This window comes from Trachinotus anak, unplaced genomic scaffold (assembly GCF_046630095.1).
Source record: "Trachinotus anak isolate AG129_WGS33_773 ecotype Australia unplaced genomic scaffold, CSIRO_AGI_Tana_v1 ptg000001l, whole genome shotgun sequence".
Classification (NCBI taxonomy): Eukaryota; Metazoa; Chordata; class Actinopteri; order Carangiformes; family Carangidae; genus Trachinotus; species Trachinotus anak.
In genome coordinates, this window is record NW_027273852.1 from 4,881,204 (window position 1) to 4,898,108 (window position 16,905).

The 16,905-nt window shown below is 39.0% G+C and overlaps 1 protein-coding gene across 1 annotated transcript in view; it reads right to left on the reverse strand.

Moving 5' to 3' along the window:
• LOC139635376 (ephrin type-A receptor 6-like) overlaps nt 1-16,180 on the reverse strand; it is a 321,867-nt gene extending 305,687 nt beyond the window's left edge. The window contains exon 1 of the mRNA XM_071502771.1: nt 15,662-16,180. Within this exon, the coding sequence (XP_071358872.1) occupies nt 15,662-15,665 (4 nt within the window). The 5' untranslated portion in view covers nt 15,666-16,180. The remainder of the gene's footprint in view (nt 1-15,661) is intronic.
• Nucleotides 16,181-16,905: the final 725 nt, after the last annotated feature.

Sequence of the window (16,905 nt, forward strand, 5' to 3'; positions counted from 1 at the left end):
TGCACGAGAGAATAGATAGAGAGAGTTTGTGGATTTAGATAAAACCCACTCTTCATGGATTAGCTTGACATTCTGCATCCCCACATTATCAGAGTGCAGGTTTAACCATGTGTGCATGTTTGTTTGGTTGGCAGAGGAGATTAAACACGTTGTGTGCCGACAGAACCATGTGTCTGCTCCATCACTTTTCTCCTCTTAGATTCTCAAACTGCCAATTAGCATCACCCATCTGCCATTATATTTTTAGCTGTAAAGCACAGTACCTCATGAATGTCGCATCTCACTCACTCACTCACACTTACTCACTCAGGCGATATGTGTAACTGGCTGATGGAAGTGGGAGGTATGCATACCTGTAATATATACTGTACACATGAAGTTAAACATGTTTGTTATTATCATTATAATAATCAATCACGACGAATTTTGATGCTTCTGCCTCCCACTCAGCTTCTAGTGTTTAGTTTCAGTTTAATGACTCCAGAGAGCTGGGAAGATATTAGCCCCAGCACATAAATATACAGTCAGTGCCATTTCACATTTTTATTTGATATATTGTAAGTATACAAAGTGCAGTACATCATTTAACTGAATTATAGGTGCATAGATATTTAAGTGTATTAGAATTATAGATTTCTTTTTATTAATTCATTGGCCTACAGTTTGAAAAACTCTACAAATTAACCACAGTCTACACCTTTATATTACAGTGTGGATACTGGGATGCTTTGCAGCTACATTTGGCAACGTCTGATTATTGTATACCTTTATGTACACTGTAATGCGTTTTAGTTTGACAAAATGCACTGAACATAAACATACTGTATGTTTACAGCAATGAAATACTCTGAAAACCTCTTCCATTCATATTCCATACACTGTTAGCATATTTTAAGGTTATGGTCATTAATAATGAAGACAGAGCACAGATCATTATTCCATAAAGCCTTGAAACACACAGTTTACAGTAAATTTAGAAAACATGAATCTTTCCAGCTACTTCTGGCACAATGCTGAACTGTATAATTACACTGTCAACAAAAATGATTCAAAAAGGCCCCATAAAAGTGCTTAATATAGTTTCTATCCTTCCTTCAATCTCTCCATCATGGTGGTCCTTCATTTATTGCCTCTATTAATCATATGGCAGTCATTAATCCAGCCAGGGTAAGAAACACACAGATTTGCCTCATAACAAAACTGAGCCATTTCTGACATGTTTAGAAACAATGTCAAATCACCTAATGACAGCTCGCACTAAACACACAGCTGAGTGCAGGACATGTTTTCAGTTTGGTTCGTATTTAGGGCTTTACTCAAACAAACATCATCAGTTTTATTCCACTGATGCTTTGCTCTTTCCATATGAGGGGAAAAGATCACACACCACATAAACACCCACAGCAAGAGGTTGTGATCTACACTATTTACATAAAATGACAGTCACACATTAAATGAAATATTGCCCAAAGTTAAAGCTAATTGTTCACTCGTTCATACTGAAAAGCAATATTTAGTTTTATCCCTTCTGATGATATGTTGTATCTAAGAAAAGTTGGCATATCTACTAAAAAAGGGACAAGCTGATTACAGTGGCTGTCCTCCACAAAGATTTCAGCCATCTTTTCAGCCTGTCGTCCCAGTTAGATTCCAAAAGCAAGGTTTTCCATTGGTCATTTCATTTAAAAGCCAATATCAGGCCTCGGAAGCCTGACTGAGCACTCCTACTTAAATAATTACCACATTCAATACAACTACAGAATAAACAAATAGCTATACTTATGTGTTGAATCCATAATCATGGTAGTATAAATAAATGCTCTATGAATGTCTGTATTCACCAAATTATGTTTTTTTTTCATTTTTAACCTGAGAAATGTGCAGAAAGGTTGTATCTGTGTCTCTCCTTTTAAGCTGCACACAGGCCCCACAACCTCACAACGGTGAGGCAGGGCAGCCTGAGAGACAGAACCCAGGGGAAAACAAACAGCAAGTAGCTCTATCCCTGCACCAATCACTGCTGCTCCTTCAGCTGGCTGCTCTGATTGAACACAACTCAGAGGAGCATATAAACATTTTTATCAACTCAGATCTTCTCTTCACATATAATGGAAGGTGGACAGTGTAATTACAAAATTTAAAGCGGTTTTAATTAAAAAGATCAACTTAAAAAGAAAAAATATATATAACTAAAGCCTATAACTATACAGGTCAATAAAATGATTTTGACTCCCATCACAGTCCCCTGGTGAAAATCCTGAGTGTTGCTGTCATTTTACTTTATGTGACCGACAAGTGGATCATTTTGTATCACACTCCATCATGAGTTCAATACTGAGGATGAGATTACAATCTGATCACACAATATGTGAAAGCCTCCTCCTGCTCTCTGCTCACAGGGCTTTTGACAGCAGGAGCTGAGGAGGAGTGTGAAAGTCAGTGCATTGATCATTGAAAATGTTTATTCTCTCAGTGCTTCTACAGCCTTTCTCAGCCTACAGTATATGTGTGTGTGTGTGTGTGTGTTAAAAGTGACCCACATTTATTTTCTTTCTTTATTCATTACTAATGAATGTCTCTTTTTTTTCTCAAAAAGTCTCTTGTCTGATTGTTCGATATGGTGTACGCTTGTGCCTATACACAAGTAAAGGATTGCACAGCAGTAAGCTCACCGCCGCTTCTCACATGCACAACAACTGCAACTGCACAACTGCATGTACACAACGGCAACATTAAACGGATCTGCAAATCCCCTAAGAAACGCCAGCAGGCCAACTCTTCACACATTAAAGCAGCAGACATCATGCCCGCCGCATCAGCCACCACGGTCTGTTATAGTTATACCGCTTCGATTATGAAGCGCAGTATAAACAGCTCCATCCATACAGCGAACCTTCTGAAACGCAACAGTTGCTTGGACCAATCTTTAATAAGCATACTACGGCCCTAAGGCACGCATTAAACATTAACACTGGGTCTATACAGGCCTGTAATCCAGCACTCTACTCCTTCATGTGTGCCAAGAGGACAATTCATTCAGCCCCAAACAGAGAGTTCAGCAACACACATCTGAGTACACCAGCCACACAATGTCCCAGGCCATGAGAATACAAAGGCAACTCTTCATTTTTGTCGAATTTACAATAATGCATTTATTACACAAAAACTAACAAATGAAAATCTAACAATGAACATGTTACTTGGCTACTATTTTGTGCTCCTAAGTTCTGCAGCAGCAGATTTTGTCACATTTGTTTTTGACGCACAAGTGCGTGATAGACTGCAACCCACTGAGCATATGGATGGACATATGGAGGAGTGGTTGCAGAAGGTGGTCGAGAAAGTTTTTTTCCATACTATTCTCATCTGTTTTGACAAGCTGAAACTACAAGTTAGGACCAAAATATATATTAACACAAACAGGAAACGCTCGTAGTGTATTGTACCTCAAACACTTTGTTCAAGTTGTGATCACCCCTTCTCTGTGAGGGAAAACGATCAGTCATATTCTGTCCTTGTTCAATGGTCTCTTCATTTCCATTCATTTGACTGATGTAGAGGAGGTGTGTTTGGTGATGTTTTCATTTTAAACCCATTAATCACGTCATTTCCACTTCAATACAGTGTCTTTCAGCGATGTATTTGGAAAATGACTGGTTGGCAATATGCTGTGACACAACTCGTGGTGCTGAATACCACTGAGATCATGGGATTCATCAGCTAACCACACTTCCCCAGCCTTTTCAACAGACAATGATTGCAATGTAACCTCTGCTGTGGAAGCTTCCTGAAGATGGGTGATGATTAGCCTACCCTCTGAGTGTGTGAGTGCGCGCGTGTGAGAGTGAGTGTGTCTGTGCGTGTCCTGATGAGTCTGCTGACTGTTTGGGTCTGGATACAGGATATTATGACTTTAATACTATTCTACCCTAACGACAGAATTTCAACATGGCAGCAAAAGAAAGACTTTCAACGAACACACACACACACACACACACACACACACACACACACACACACACACACACACACACACACAGACAATGCCTGGTCCTGTTTAGAATACTGAATTAAGCCGAACTGCTCAGTGGTTTTCAGTTCAACTCTGGCATTAATTGAAAGCTGGATAATCTGCTTTATCAGGAGCAGATTGCAGCGTTCATGTGATGTAAACTTTCTTTTATAGGCTTCCAACCTGGCCTTCGTCTGACTCTGTAAAAAGAAGTACAGGATGTTGTTACAATTTTCTGAGTTTCTGAGTATAACCTTCATTTAAAGTCTGAGTTTCAGACTTTAAATGAAGGTTTTTGACTTGGGAGTTCTGCGTGTGGCTTGTGTAGCTAACAAGTGGCGTGAAGTTCTTTCATTGTCACATAATATCTGGAAGTCAGGGTGAATGATTGGGTCAAGGCTTTGGCTTTGACACTGGAGATGTTGTTTCACGTCTGGTCTCACACTCACAGTCAATAGCGGTTTCTTTTAAACGTTAACAGCGATCTTCTCCTGTCCCCATAACCTGCCTAACCTTCACCAAGTAGTTTTAGTCTCCTCCACTTCACCACACTTTCACACAGAAACACTCAGACAACGCTTCCACTATATGGCTTGTTTTTGTAATGATCACAGAAGTTGTTTTAGAAAACCTGCTTTTTCATTTAGACATGAAGACTTCTTTCATAGTATGAAGGGTCACATTGTCGCCCACTACACTACATCACCTGACTTCCTCCTTCGTTCCCGTCATAATCACTGCGGCCCCTAGAGGTCACCTAACAGCAAAACGTCTGTGGGACTGTGGGTCGTAATAAGCTGCTTGCACAGACGGCTAAGGGCTCATTTTTACAGGAGGACAGTCTCACATAAATCCGTAAAATGCCGTCCTCTTCAGTACTTTATCTTTCCTAATCTGAATTCCATTAAAATACCACATCATGCTTTCAATTTAACGCTTGTGTATAACAACACCACTGGAAGTACTTACACTGTTCCTCCCTCAGGCCAGTGTCAAACTTGAGACAGTCACTGTGAAGGGAACCAGACGTGCCACTGCAGCTGGTCGGCAGTTCTTTGGGTTCAAGATGGATTGTTTAAAAAAAAACAAAGCGAAAAACTAAGCTGCCTTCCTCTTTGTCTGGTTAAGATTTTAGTACAGAGACGACACGGTATACAACAATAAAAAGTGGGATTATGTGAAATAAATAATGTCTGAAAGCAAATATACAAAAGCATTCAAACAAATGAGGTTAGGCAGAGTTAAAACAAAAAGGAACCTATTTATCTCAGTTCAGAACATAATTAAAACAGTATGTTAATAAATACTAAAACCCCAAAATGACAAGCAAAGACACAATTAAAATTATGAATTGAGTCAAAACAATAACAAAAAACCAGCAGCAAGATGTCATTAAATTATAAGGGTATCAATCAGTTTTTAAACTAAGTTATATTATTCTAACTTTGAGTTTGTCCACTGAACTGTAATAATGATAATTATTGCTATTAATAAGAGTTTGTGATATTATATTAATGTTATGTAATGATATTTATACATGTTAAATTTATTATAAAAATAAATGTTTGCTAAAAAAGTACATTTACGAGGTAACAGTGAAAATGCCTGCAGCTATGTGAAACAATTTCTGTTGCAGTTGAAAGTCACTCTTAGAAATCTACAGTAAGAATAAAGTTTGAGAGCAGGTACACCAGAACAGTAAATTACTTCAACTTCTCATCATTCACTTATTTTAAGTAAGTTATTATTACGTTATTCTTAAGTAAGAGAGGCCAACACTGAATTTATCAAATACTTGCAATATCTGCATTTTCTTGATTTGGTATTAGAGAAGGTGATGTTTTAGGATTAATAGTAGGGTCGTAAATATAGTTGAAATAAAGCTAAAACTGGAGTCCTTTTTTGTTTTGTTAACAACAAAGATAAAGGAGTGAGAAAAGAAATATATACTAGTAAATAAATAACAACAACTCATCTCCTAATTTGTAAAGTTAATATGAGTTGATTAAATTTTAATAATTAGTCAAGTAGGCCGAAGCACATGTTCAGTCCACATGTGACGGAGGAAGCGGGAATGTTTAGTACAGCTGCTGCTGAAATGTATCACATTTGTCACTGAATCTGCCGTAAAATTAACTGACAATGAAATCAAACATTTGGCGACAGTTAGTCACACTGAACTGTGACCCCCAAATGACCAGTACACAGTGTGAAACCTGACTGGAAATATAGTAGATGTAAGGCTGGGTTCTTTTTATTTTCCATAAAATGCCTGGTTTAAACAAATATCTATCTGGCAGCAGAGAGTGCAGAAAGAGTGACAGAGCACAATCCTGCCTCTGATTGTAATTCAAACCCACAATATGCTTGATGGCATAGTAATTAGGAGCCATATATTTTCCTGAGCAATGTGACGCCAGAATCATTACCGCCTATCGCAGTGATGAATGTTTCATGAGACTTAGTGGCTATGAATATATTTGTTCACATTTTGTATGTACATATTAAAATTATGGAAAGTTCCACAGAGAACATTTAAATTTGTGTGTCTGTCCAGTCATTGCTAACAGCTATAGCTTGGATGCTTCCAAAACAAATGAAGAAACAAGGAAATTAATAAATAGATTAATTATGGTATCTTTTCCATGTAATATGTTTTCTATTACATGATTTATAATTACTATTACTGTTGTCGTTGCTTTTTCATTCTGTCAAGAGTGAAGTTATGGAAACAGCACTGAATTCCTGAGTCATTTTCTAGTATTTATAATATTGGCACACAGTGTCAGCTATTGGCAGGTTCACTCCAAACACTCCATTGTTTGTATGGGCCTTCAACGTATGAGCCTATATCAGTCAGTGGATCAGTGAAAGCAGCGCGGAAATAGCGACTTCAGGCCGAGTGGGAGGAAATTTAAAGAACAATAATCCTCACGCAACAGATGTAAACTCAGCATAAAGAAATATAAATACAGACTGCTCCAAAGAGTGTGTTTCCAAAAGCGTAATTTATCTCACACACAAATGAGGCCACACACACTTCAATAGCGACACATACTTGCTTATGTACAGTACAAGTCTCACTCTCACAGTCACGCACAAATACTGGTGCAGGTGCAGCTCTTTTGACTGATGAGTCTGTGTTTCCAAAGAGCGAGCTGCTCCCTGACAGCTGTCTCTGCACTGTTAACATGAAACTCTCCATCCTGCTCTCCCTTCCCTTTGTTCTTCCCCTCTTCTCTCCAACCCACGTTTGCTGGCATTTCTCTCTCTCTCTCTCTCTCTCTCTCCATGTCTCTCTGTCTTTCCACTGTGGCTGAGCCACGCTGGAGTCAGTCTTTCATCCCGGGGAGTGAAGTGCCAACTCTCAAGGTACGGTAACAAGAATAAAATTCAGAGTCATTCAGAAGAACTTAACTCTGTTCCATAGTCCAGTGCAGGGCAGAGTGAAAAGCAATCTGTAGTGGTTTGGGGGTTCAGACCAGAAAAGGGAAGCAGCTGCAGCTATGCCAGTGCCAGGATTGCATTTCTATCTCCACACATTGACAGAAAGTTCAACAATTACCCCAGAGCACAGCCTCAAAATATGATTAGCATGGACCCAGATGATAATGGCTTTTACATGCAATTACGCCAAAGGGGGAATTACCCAGTGTATGGGAATAATGTAGCTGGGGAATGAGACAATTGCTTGCTAATGTCTGTTGTTGTTGGCGGACCCACTGGAAATTTGTTTATTATAAGGTTTTATATTCAGACAGGCAGCATCTGCAGTAAATCATGTGATGGATATTCATGAAAAAAAGTTAGTCTTTTCATTCAATTAGTGACATGGAAGGTTTGAAGTCTTTTTGGACGGCAAGAACACAGACGAGAGATGATGGACATGTGCTGCACTGAACCAAGAGCTTTTCACACGTGCAAATGTAAAAGCAATTGCACTAAGTTGACACAGAGATCTACACATTTCCACACATTGTTTTCATCGCCAATGGTGAGGGATGGATGAAGTTAGGTGATAACTCACAGAGACGGCTGCGTGGTCGTGGAAGGTTGATTTGGAAGCCTGTTGTTTATTTTATTTCAGCTTCCACAGAACTTGGAAGATGTACCGGCGAGTGAAGTGTGATCCTACTGCTGTTGCTTCTGCTGTTGATTTCACTGCTTCAGAATGTAAACATGGTCTTAAAACTCATCACTTTCAGTTGCTCTGCTTTGTTTTGAAGTAAATATATGAGAAAATCCAGGATACGGACGCTGAACGCAGCAGGTGCATTTGCTCGTTGAGGAACACAATTAAACATAAATTTCAAACTTTTTTTAAACAAGCTTCATCAACCTAAACACATGCAGTTTAACAAACTGATGAACATTTCTTTCTTCCAGTTGATGGATAAAATAATAATAATATACTACATGATAAACTAACAAAAATAAATTACAAGGACTATCTTCTGAAGAAGGAAAAATACATATTTTCATCTTATGACGAAAACATCTGTTCAGAGATAAGCACAAATAAAGACCAATTCATTTATGACTGCCAGAGACCTGCCTTTAATTCGATTTTTTTTCAAAGCAGATAAAACTTGTGAAATGAAGGAGTTAAAAAAAAACCCTGTAATTTGATAGTGCCAAGACTATAGCAAAAAAAGATGAAAAAAAGACTCTGCTATTTCAGACAATACACCCCGAGAACATCTTTCTTTGTGACTTAACTCGATTTCCAGAATTTCCTGAAGCACCTTTGGGTGAGACCCAACAACAAAAAGAACAATAACTCTTTCTACCAGACATAAATGTTTGACTGTGACGATATTTCCAGCTGAGTTGCACACAGCGTACAATATCATAGCTGTAAGAGCTTTCCTAGTGGGTGTTCTACACACCCTCCTACAGCAATACACACACAAACTACACGTTTTTCCCTCTGCCCACAAATCCATGGACTCTTGATTTATTCTCATCTATCTGCTCTTGAACTCCTGTCATACAGATATTTATATTTTTTTTAAGTATATTATTATGATGTTGTATTGTCTAAAAAGCTGTTAGGTTTTCATAAAAATTTATGACAACTATAAAACGGAAAATGCTGAGTGAGTGAGATCTGATTTTGGCAGTTTAGCCTTATACATTCCAAAGCGCTCTGCTCCAGTCCTATTGTTTAGACTATCACAGATCTGAATGGTCATGAAGAGCCCAGGCTGCTGCCCCACAAGGCCTGCTTTTTCACTGGGAGTCAGCTGCCTTGTCTGGCGGTGTTGGGTAACCCTGAGTCAGAGCTCTGCGGCTTGTCTTGGTGTAAACAGATGGTCTCGGCTCTGATGACGAGTTCCTGATCTCACCCAGATAGGGATCCAGACTGTCAGATGAGATTTCCAAGTTCTGCAGAGGTGAGACCACTGAAATGGTTTGAAATATGTGGAGTGTAAATAAAGGGCCAGGTCCGATTTCCTGGGAGAAGTTCTATTTAGGTAATCACAATGGAACTGTGTAAAGAGTGACAGGTTCTAATGCGGCGAACCATACTGCGCATGTGTAGTGGACTACGTATGCTGAGGCTTTGTCTCCACTGTGTATCTTCAGGTTTAAGATATCCAACTTGATAAACAAAAGAATGAAGGATGAGGAGAAAATAAAAAGAGTCCTGGAAGCTTGTTTGGTTGGTCAGTAGCTCTTTATAAAACAACTGTTCAATTATCTTAAACCAAAAATAGCAATTGTGAATAACAATCATTTCAATATTCTTCACTTCTTAACCCCAAAAATGCTTTAATAGCATAAAAAGAAAATAATATATTTTGTCAGTGCACTGTTGGGTGCAAAATATATTATATTTGATTACAAACAATCATATACAATACATAATAGAACCTTTTATGTTTAAGTATGTTTTTTTGGTTTTTCATGAGGATTGTGTTTGTGTGAATGTGTGAAGTCAAACTATTAGATAGAGAATTAGTTTCACTTCTGACCAACTTTAAAAACCAGGGGAAAACATATACTACTTACTACTATAAAATATATTTTCATTAATGCTAGCCAAAATTGCCACGGGAGCTTAATTATCCCTCCCTTTACTAACATCACATGCTACTGAAAGTTATTAAAATGAGGTATTTTCATTTAAAAACATATTGTGCAACATGAAATTACAGCATAAGAATCTTGGTGGTGTAAACACAGAACTGGCTACTACACTATTTTTAAGATGTTGACCAAACTGCAAACAGTTTATAAATGTGGCTCAGTTTTGGCCTTAATGTGTTTTCTTTTTCTTATTCTTGTTTCATCGCAGCCAGCTTAATCATCTCTAGCTGAAGAATATTAGATCATTGTTGATTTATATTGAACCTGTAAAACTTTCAAATAAAGAACCTCCTGTTTGAAGTTAAAGCATTTCCAAGCATCCTCCTCTTTGTAGCTGTGCTGACAAAGAGTGCAGGGCCTGGCCTTAATGAGAACCAAATATCCTTGACCTTTACTCACACTGTCCACCTTCCCTCACATTCCTCACACACTGACGATATTCTTCCATCTCATGAAGTCAGTTTGAGAACAGTCATATTCTCTGGACAAGGGATGAGGGAGGATGGAGGACTTTCCAAGTGGGATGAAGTGATCATGCCTTTAGGTATTCTGCTCTTAGAGCTTAAAAGCCTGACGAGGACCAGGGCATCCTAATGAAGCTGCTTAATACAATGAAAATATTCCTCCCGATCTCTCCACCTTGCTTTTCGGATGGGAGACAGGGGAGGAAGGAGGGATGGGGGGGTGGGGGTTTGTGTGGCTTGTATTTGATCAAACTGGACCTTTACTAGGATCTCTCCTCACATTTTCCATCCAAAGAGGCTGAGGCGCTAGCAGACCATCACATCATTACAAGGGCTTTGATAGCCATACCTCTGTTATAAGGGAAAGTAGGCAAGGTGCCCTGTGTGTGTGTGTGTGTGTGCGTGTGTGTGTGTGTGTGTGTGTGTGTGTGTCTGTCTGTGTAAGTGTGTGTGTGTCTCCTCGGCCAGTTTGCAGCATTTCAGGCTGCCAAGTTGCGGTTCATGCTGAAATATAAGATTTTGTCACCATCTAACATTTGTCTTGCATTTATGTTTTCATACTCTTCTCTTGCTCCCTCACTGCAACTGTTTGTCTGGCTCTTTCTCAGTGAAATAATCCAAAGCATACTGTTTGTATTCTGTGTGGTTTGTTTGCACTCTAAATTTTGTCTATTTTGTCTATTATTTTCATATATGTCAGCCTGTTACTGTTGTTCCTGCTTTAATGGGTAATGTATAAATGCTGTAACATATTTTACATTTGACATGTGTTTAATATCTTGGTTAGTAATTCAAAACACTAATCCTGAAAGCCCAATAAAATTAAAAAAAGATGCAGAATTATCTTTGCCTACCTGTGTAGAAGCAACAAGTGTGTTAATAAATAAATAGTAAAACTATAAATAGTTTTAGTTTAACAAAAACATTGAATATGAGCATTATTCATAGGGAATAAGGTTGTGTTTAAACCCATTTTTTCTTAACTCAAAGTGTGTGTGGTTGTTCCCAGATTTTTCCCATTTTACATGTTTTCCTCACTGTTACACATCACACTGTTGTTTGCTACTTTTACCTCAGTTTTAAACACGATCATCTGATGTTACAGTCGCTTTCTTTCCTGTGCTGTCTTATCTTACAGTCTCCTTAAAGCAGAGGTGGTGATATTAGATGAGTTAGAATGTGCTAACAGAGAGTTGCCGGTTTGAAACCTTTTCCTGAAGAAATCCTCAAACGCTGGTGTGAAAAAGTGCTTCGACTTCTCGGGCCTCCTCGAGAAAAAGATATGACTTCTCAAGCAAACCCAGTGCAGCTGCTCAGTGTTATGTGTAAATGTTAAACAAAGCCATGGTAACAATGGTAACAATGGTTGGGATTCCAGATCAGATTTTTAGAAAGGGAATTATTTTTTCGTCATAGTTTCATACAGGCTGGTATAGTTTATAAAGTGTTTTTTTTTTTTTTTTTTTTTGTATGTCAGGAAAACCTGCATATATCTTGAAACACTGCAAAACATATTTCATGAGGTTGATACTCTCTGTACATACAGTATGTAAGTATACATGTAGTCAGACGTGATCAATAAAGCAAAAAGGCTTTTATTGTCTCTAAATGTTAGGTTCGTTCCTCCAGTGGCCTGCCATGATATTGTATTAACAGCATAATGCTTCCATTAGGACAAAGTGTCATCTTACCAAATCAATACCGACATGTCTGACAGTCCCCACAAGTCCGTCTGTCCGTCTGTCTGTCTGTCTGTCTGTCCCCTGCTAACTGTTCATGTCATTAGTGAATTACGGCAGCCACTTCCCTGAACTGTTTGGACGGCTGTAACTGGAGAGGAAGTCAGAATCACAGAGCATGAAAACCCAACCGATACTGCCTGGCTTGTTAATGTCCTTTTCCCTCTTATGACAATCATCGGAAGTGGGAAGGTTTTATCATTCCCCGCCGTGGCAATAAGCTCCATCCGGTTCTTGAGGGCCCTCACTGGGCCCGCAAAAGTCTCTCTAGATGTACACAGGTGCACATGTTGACATGAAGAGAAGAAGTCCCACAGAAAGGTCCCATGCATGCCAGCTTTGGCACGCTTACCTCTGCAAACGCTCACATTAATTTCGAAGTGTATAAAAGAAAGGCACATGTGGGAGCAGGGATTTCCACACACATGCTGTACCTCCCTCCTCTGCACACACTTACACATTCACACACAAACAATAAGGTCCCCATGAAAGGAGCGCTGAGATCTAAAGAGACTTAACCGAGTTTGACAGTCAACAGCCCCATTAAAGCAGGCCCCACTGCAACCAAACACAGCCGTAATTGTAAATGTCAGGCAGAATTAACACAAAAATAAATAGCTTAACTTTCCTTACGTGTATATATGAGAAGGAAGACGAGGGGAAACGTTACAGCAGAGCCCTAAGACACAGCCTTACACATGTCAGTCATCAGCTAGCTACATAGCAAGTAGTCTGTATAATTTTGATCTTAAAGGGAACATGATCCTTGCTCAAAAGCATCAAATTATACATTTTGACTGTATAAACAGATTACACATATGTGAACCATGTAACATTTATGGCTTTTCAACAGGACACATTAACCATGCTATTACATTTGTATGTATTTTTCCACATTCTCTTCCTCAGCATGATCACATTGCAAATGAAATGACTGACGATGAAAGGACTAACCCGACGCTGGACTCTTCCTCTACATTCCTGCAGGACTAGTGTGGTATGACTGACTGACTGGTTGGATGTCTGACAGACGGACTGTGGTAAAATCTGAACTGGAATACTTGGGGGAAAGGCCGGAAAGAACTTGTCATGTCTCCACTGCTGACATGGAAACACACGAGAGGACATAGGAACAAAGGAGGGGAGAGGGAGATAAAAAAAAAAACTGAGACAGAAAATGTGAGAGAGATAGAAATCTAGCTTTATGCGCTATGTGGAGGCATTCATGCATGTATGCCTTATGGCTTAAGCAGTACCTCGGCTTGTGTCATTTGTTTTGGTTTGTCCCAGTTGCCCAGTGCTCTGTATTTATGTGTGCTAGCACAGATCTGTTGTCGTGTTCACTAGTTATGTCATGGTTCCTGGCCCGAGTCCTCCTGGAGTGGGTATGGATTATGATTGTTCTGGGAAGAGCTGCCCACACAGCAGCTCCATCTGCAACATTCAGAAAACAAGAATTTCTACACACTGTGCTCAGAGTCATGTTCATCAGTTCAGGTGGAGATCAAAACTATAAAATGAGGATCAGCACAAAACTCAGGAATTGAATTGAATTGAATTGAATTGAATTGAATTGAATTGAATTGGCATATGACTGACATGGGGGAAATGAGGTCACTGCGGCAGGACCTTAAGATTCTTCTTCTGCAAAAAAACTTACTTTAAAACAACCAATGAAGCATTTAACTAAACAAAACGGCAGGATTATGATGTTTTATGTAAGGGTGGAGATACGGCTCATACTGTTAGTGTTAGTGTTGTAAGTTCTAATGTTATGTAAGAAACAATACGAAATCTTAAATGTTCAGAGTTGCTAGTCCTCCGAAGAATTGCAGAGTTAGTTAGTGTTGAGATGAGTCAAATATCCTTAAATTTATGCAGCATAGAGAGAAGACACTAACATGGCTGGAAGACTTCCAGGGTAGCTCAGTGATATCCTCACATTCAAACCCATACAATGACACATTAATTCCTCAATCTTAAATGTTGTAAAATTGTGAAGTGAAGTGCAGCTTGTTTTCTTTTTTGAAAGAAAATCAGATCAGATGCTCTGATTTCAGACACACGATGTATCTCTCAGTCACCAATGATTTTGGTTGAAGTTGGCCATTCCATCCAAAGAGTGGTGCAGACTTTTGCACAAAAAATAAAAAACCCATCCGAGAATAAATACGGCCGTTCCTTAACCACTGCAGCAGCTGCTGAGCGCCGGCTGCGACATCTTCGGGAACTCAGCTGTTTAAGTCAAAAGTGGAATTAACATGTGGCCTTGCAATTCACAGAGGTCAAGCTGAGCGAGGAGGCTTGAAAAAAGCGAGAAACACCAGTAGTCAAAGAGAGACCTTGTCAGAAATGTATCCCTGTGCCCATGGCCCTCGACCCCAATCATAAAACTCACAGACACAGAGGAAACCCAACAGTAAATCAGCTTGTCACTGGCTCTGACACACTGGGTTTGATCCTGGTGATATATGGCTTTAATATGTGGATAGAAAGATGGGGCAATGGAGAGAGAGAGAGAGAGAGAGAGAGAGAGAGAGAGAGAGAGAGAATGAAGAGAGTGTGAGAGAGAGACAAAGGGAGAGGGGGAGAGAAAGAGAGAGTGCTGGAGGATGAGGCAACTTTTTCAGTTTGTAAAAAAGTGTGTGTGCGTGCATCAGGAAAAACAAAAAGTTCAACAACAAAACAAACAAACTAATAATAACAAATTAATTACATGTGATAATAAGTTTCAATTGAGTAGACTGGGAGGAAATTATCTAAATAATGTTAAAAAATAAGGAATTTTTTATTTTATTTTTAAAAAAATTTCCCAAAGAAAATGAGATACAGCAAATAAAAATAAAACACAAATAGGATCAACGTTTTTTAGTGTTACAGAGATTTAGGGAGACCACAATGAGTTAAATAAATAAAATAAAATAAAATAAATAAAGTGTACATGTTTGCACAACCGCTGCAGACAATGGCTATGTCACCATGTTGCTCTCATCCTACAAACCAGCCTTAAAATCAAATTCATCAACTCCACTCTAACAGCCTGTCCTGGACTCAAACCACCACAGCAGCTATCAAACATCTGAAATAACTTTATCCAGCCAACAGGTAGGTACACAGGTAGCTACAGGTAGCTTACACAGTGCGTCAGTCAGCACTGAACAAACAGCCATTAAAAAAGCACAACAGCCCACTGCAGGTCCACCCTGCATGAATGGATGGATGGATCACAGCACCTGATCACACAATCACTGCATGTACAGAATTCATAATTCACCATCAACAGCACAGCGGCCGCATTTTCTCTCTCACACACACACACAGGTTATGTCGCATAAACAGAAACCTGTACTCACCCATTAGAGGTTCATCCCCGGGCCTCGGGTTCAACAAAGTCACTGACAACACCGCTCCTGTCCAAAGTCCTGCTCCGCTGTCGCTTACTGAGATATGCAGCCAATCCTGCCAACATTAGCCGATGAGCTTGAAACATGCTGAGTAAAACCGTGTTTAACGTCGTCGGTTCAGCCGTGAACTCCTCCTGGTCTCTTCTCTCCTTCCTCTTCTGAGCGCCGCTTGTTTGTTTTGGCTTGTTAAACGTTTTGCTGTTGACTGGATCGTCCATAAGTCGCTTCTTGTTAAAGTCTTGAGAAAAAAAAAAACAAAAAAAAAAAAAAGAAAACATTCACGCATCAATTAACAGAAATGATAGGAAGCGAGCTCATTGGTCAGATTGGGATTTCCCAGCAGGCCTTACTTTGTAATTTTTGAGAAGAAATTAACCAAATTGAATAATTGATGGGTGGAAATAATGTTTATTTTTCATAAAACGTGCTGTTTAGGAAAATAATGGCAATAAAAATATAAAAGACTGTGACTCAAAAGCGGTAGTATGTTTGGGCCCTTGGCAGCTACTGGGCCCCGATGCCTTACAAAGGTTGTGAGACAAACTAAAAGAGTAATATAGTAATGAACTGTTACAAGTTTAAAGATACAGCGAATTCATATAATGTCTAATAATTAAACTTTTCTGATAAGGGTAAAAATGTGTGGTCATGGGAAGATAATTGAATAAAAACTGTTGAATAACTGAAGAGAGTCATATTCTGTTTTTTTTTTAAATAAAAAAAAAGTTAAAATGTCAGTAATTAAATTTTTGTTTATCTCATTCTTGATGTTTAAAAGTTGAGCTAGTCCAACAACAAATGTAAGAAGTGTTTCCTATTGTCATCAGCGTATGTGTGTCAGTGCACACAGAACAGGCCTTTTCCTGTTTACATATATTTGATGAGAAACTCAAGAGACACAAACAGGAGAAGGTCTGTCGATTTACTTGCTCAAATTCCCACATTCACCTCCAAATCCCTTCCTCCTTTAGCGAAAAATCTGTAGAAGCTGGATATGAAGTAAACAAAAGCCATGTTGTTCCAAAACAAAGATTATCACACTCAACTGTGTGAAATTCACTCATGCGAATGATGCAAAGAGTGTGACAGCAGTGGAAATCAGGCTCTTATTTAGCATCATGATCTCATCATGTAGTCATTCTGCCTGCTGCAGTAGAAGGAGAGAGACAGGGTGAAGGAGAATAAGAAATGGC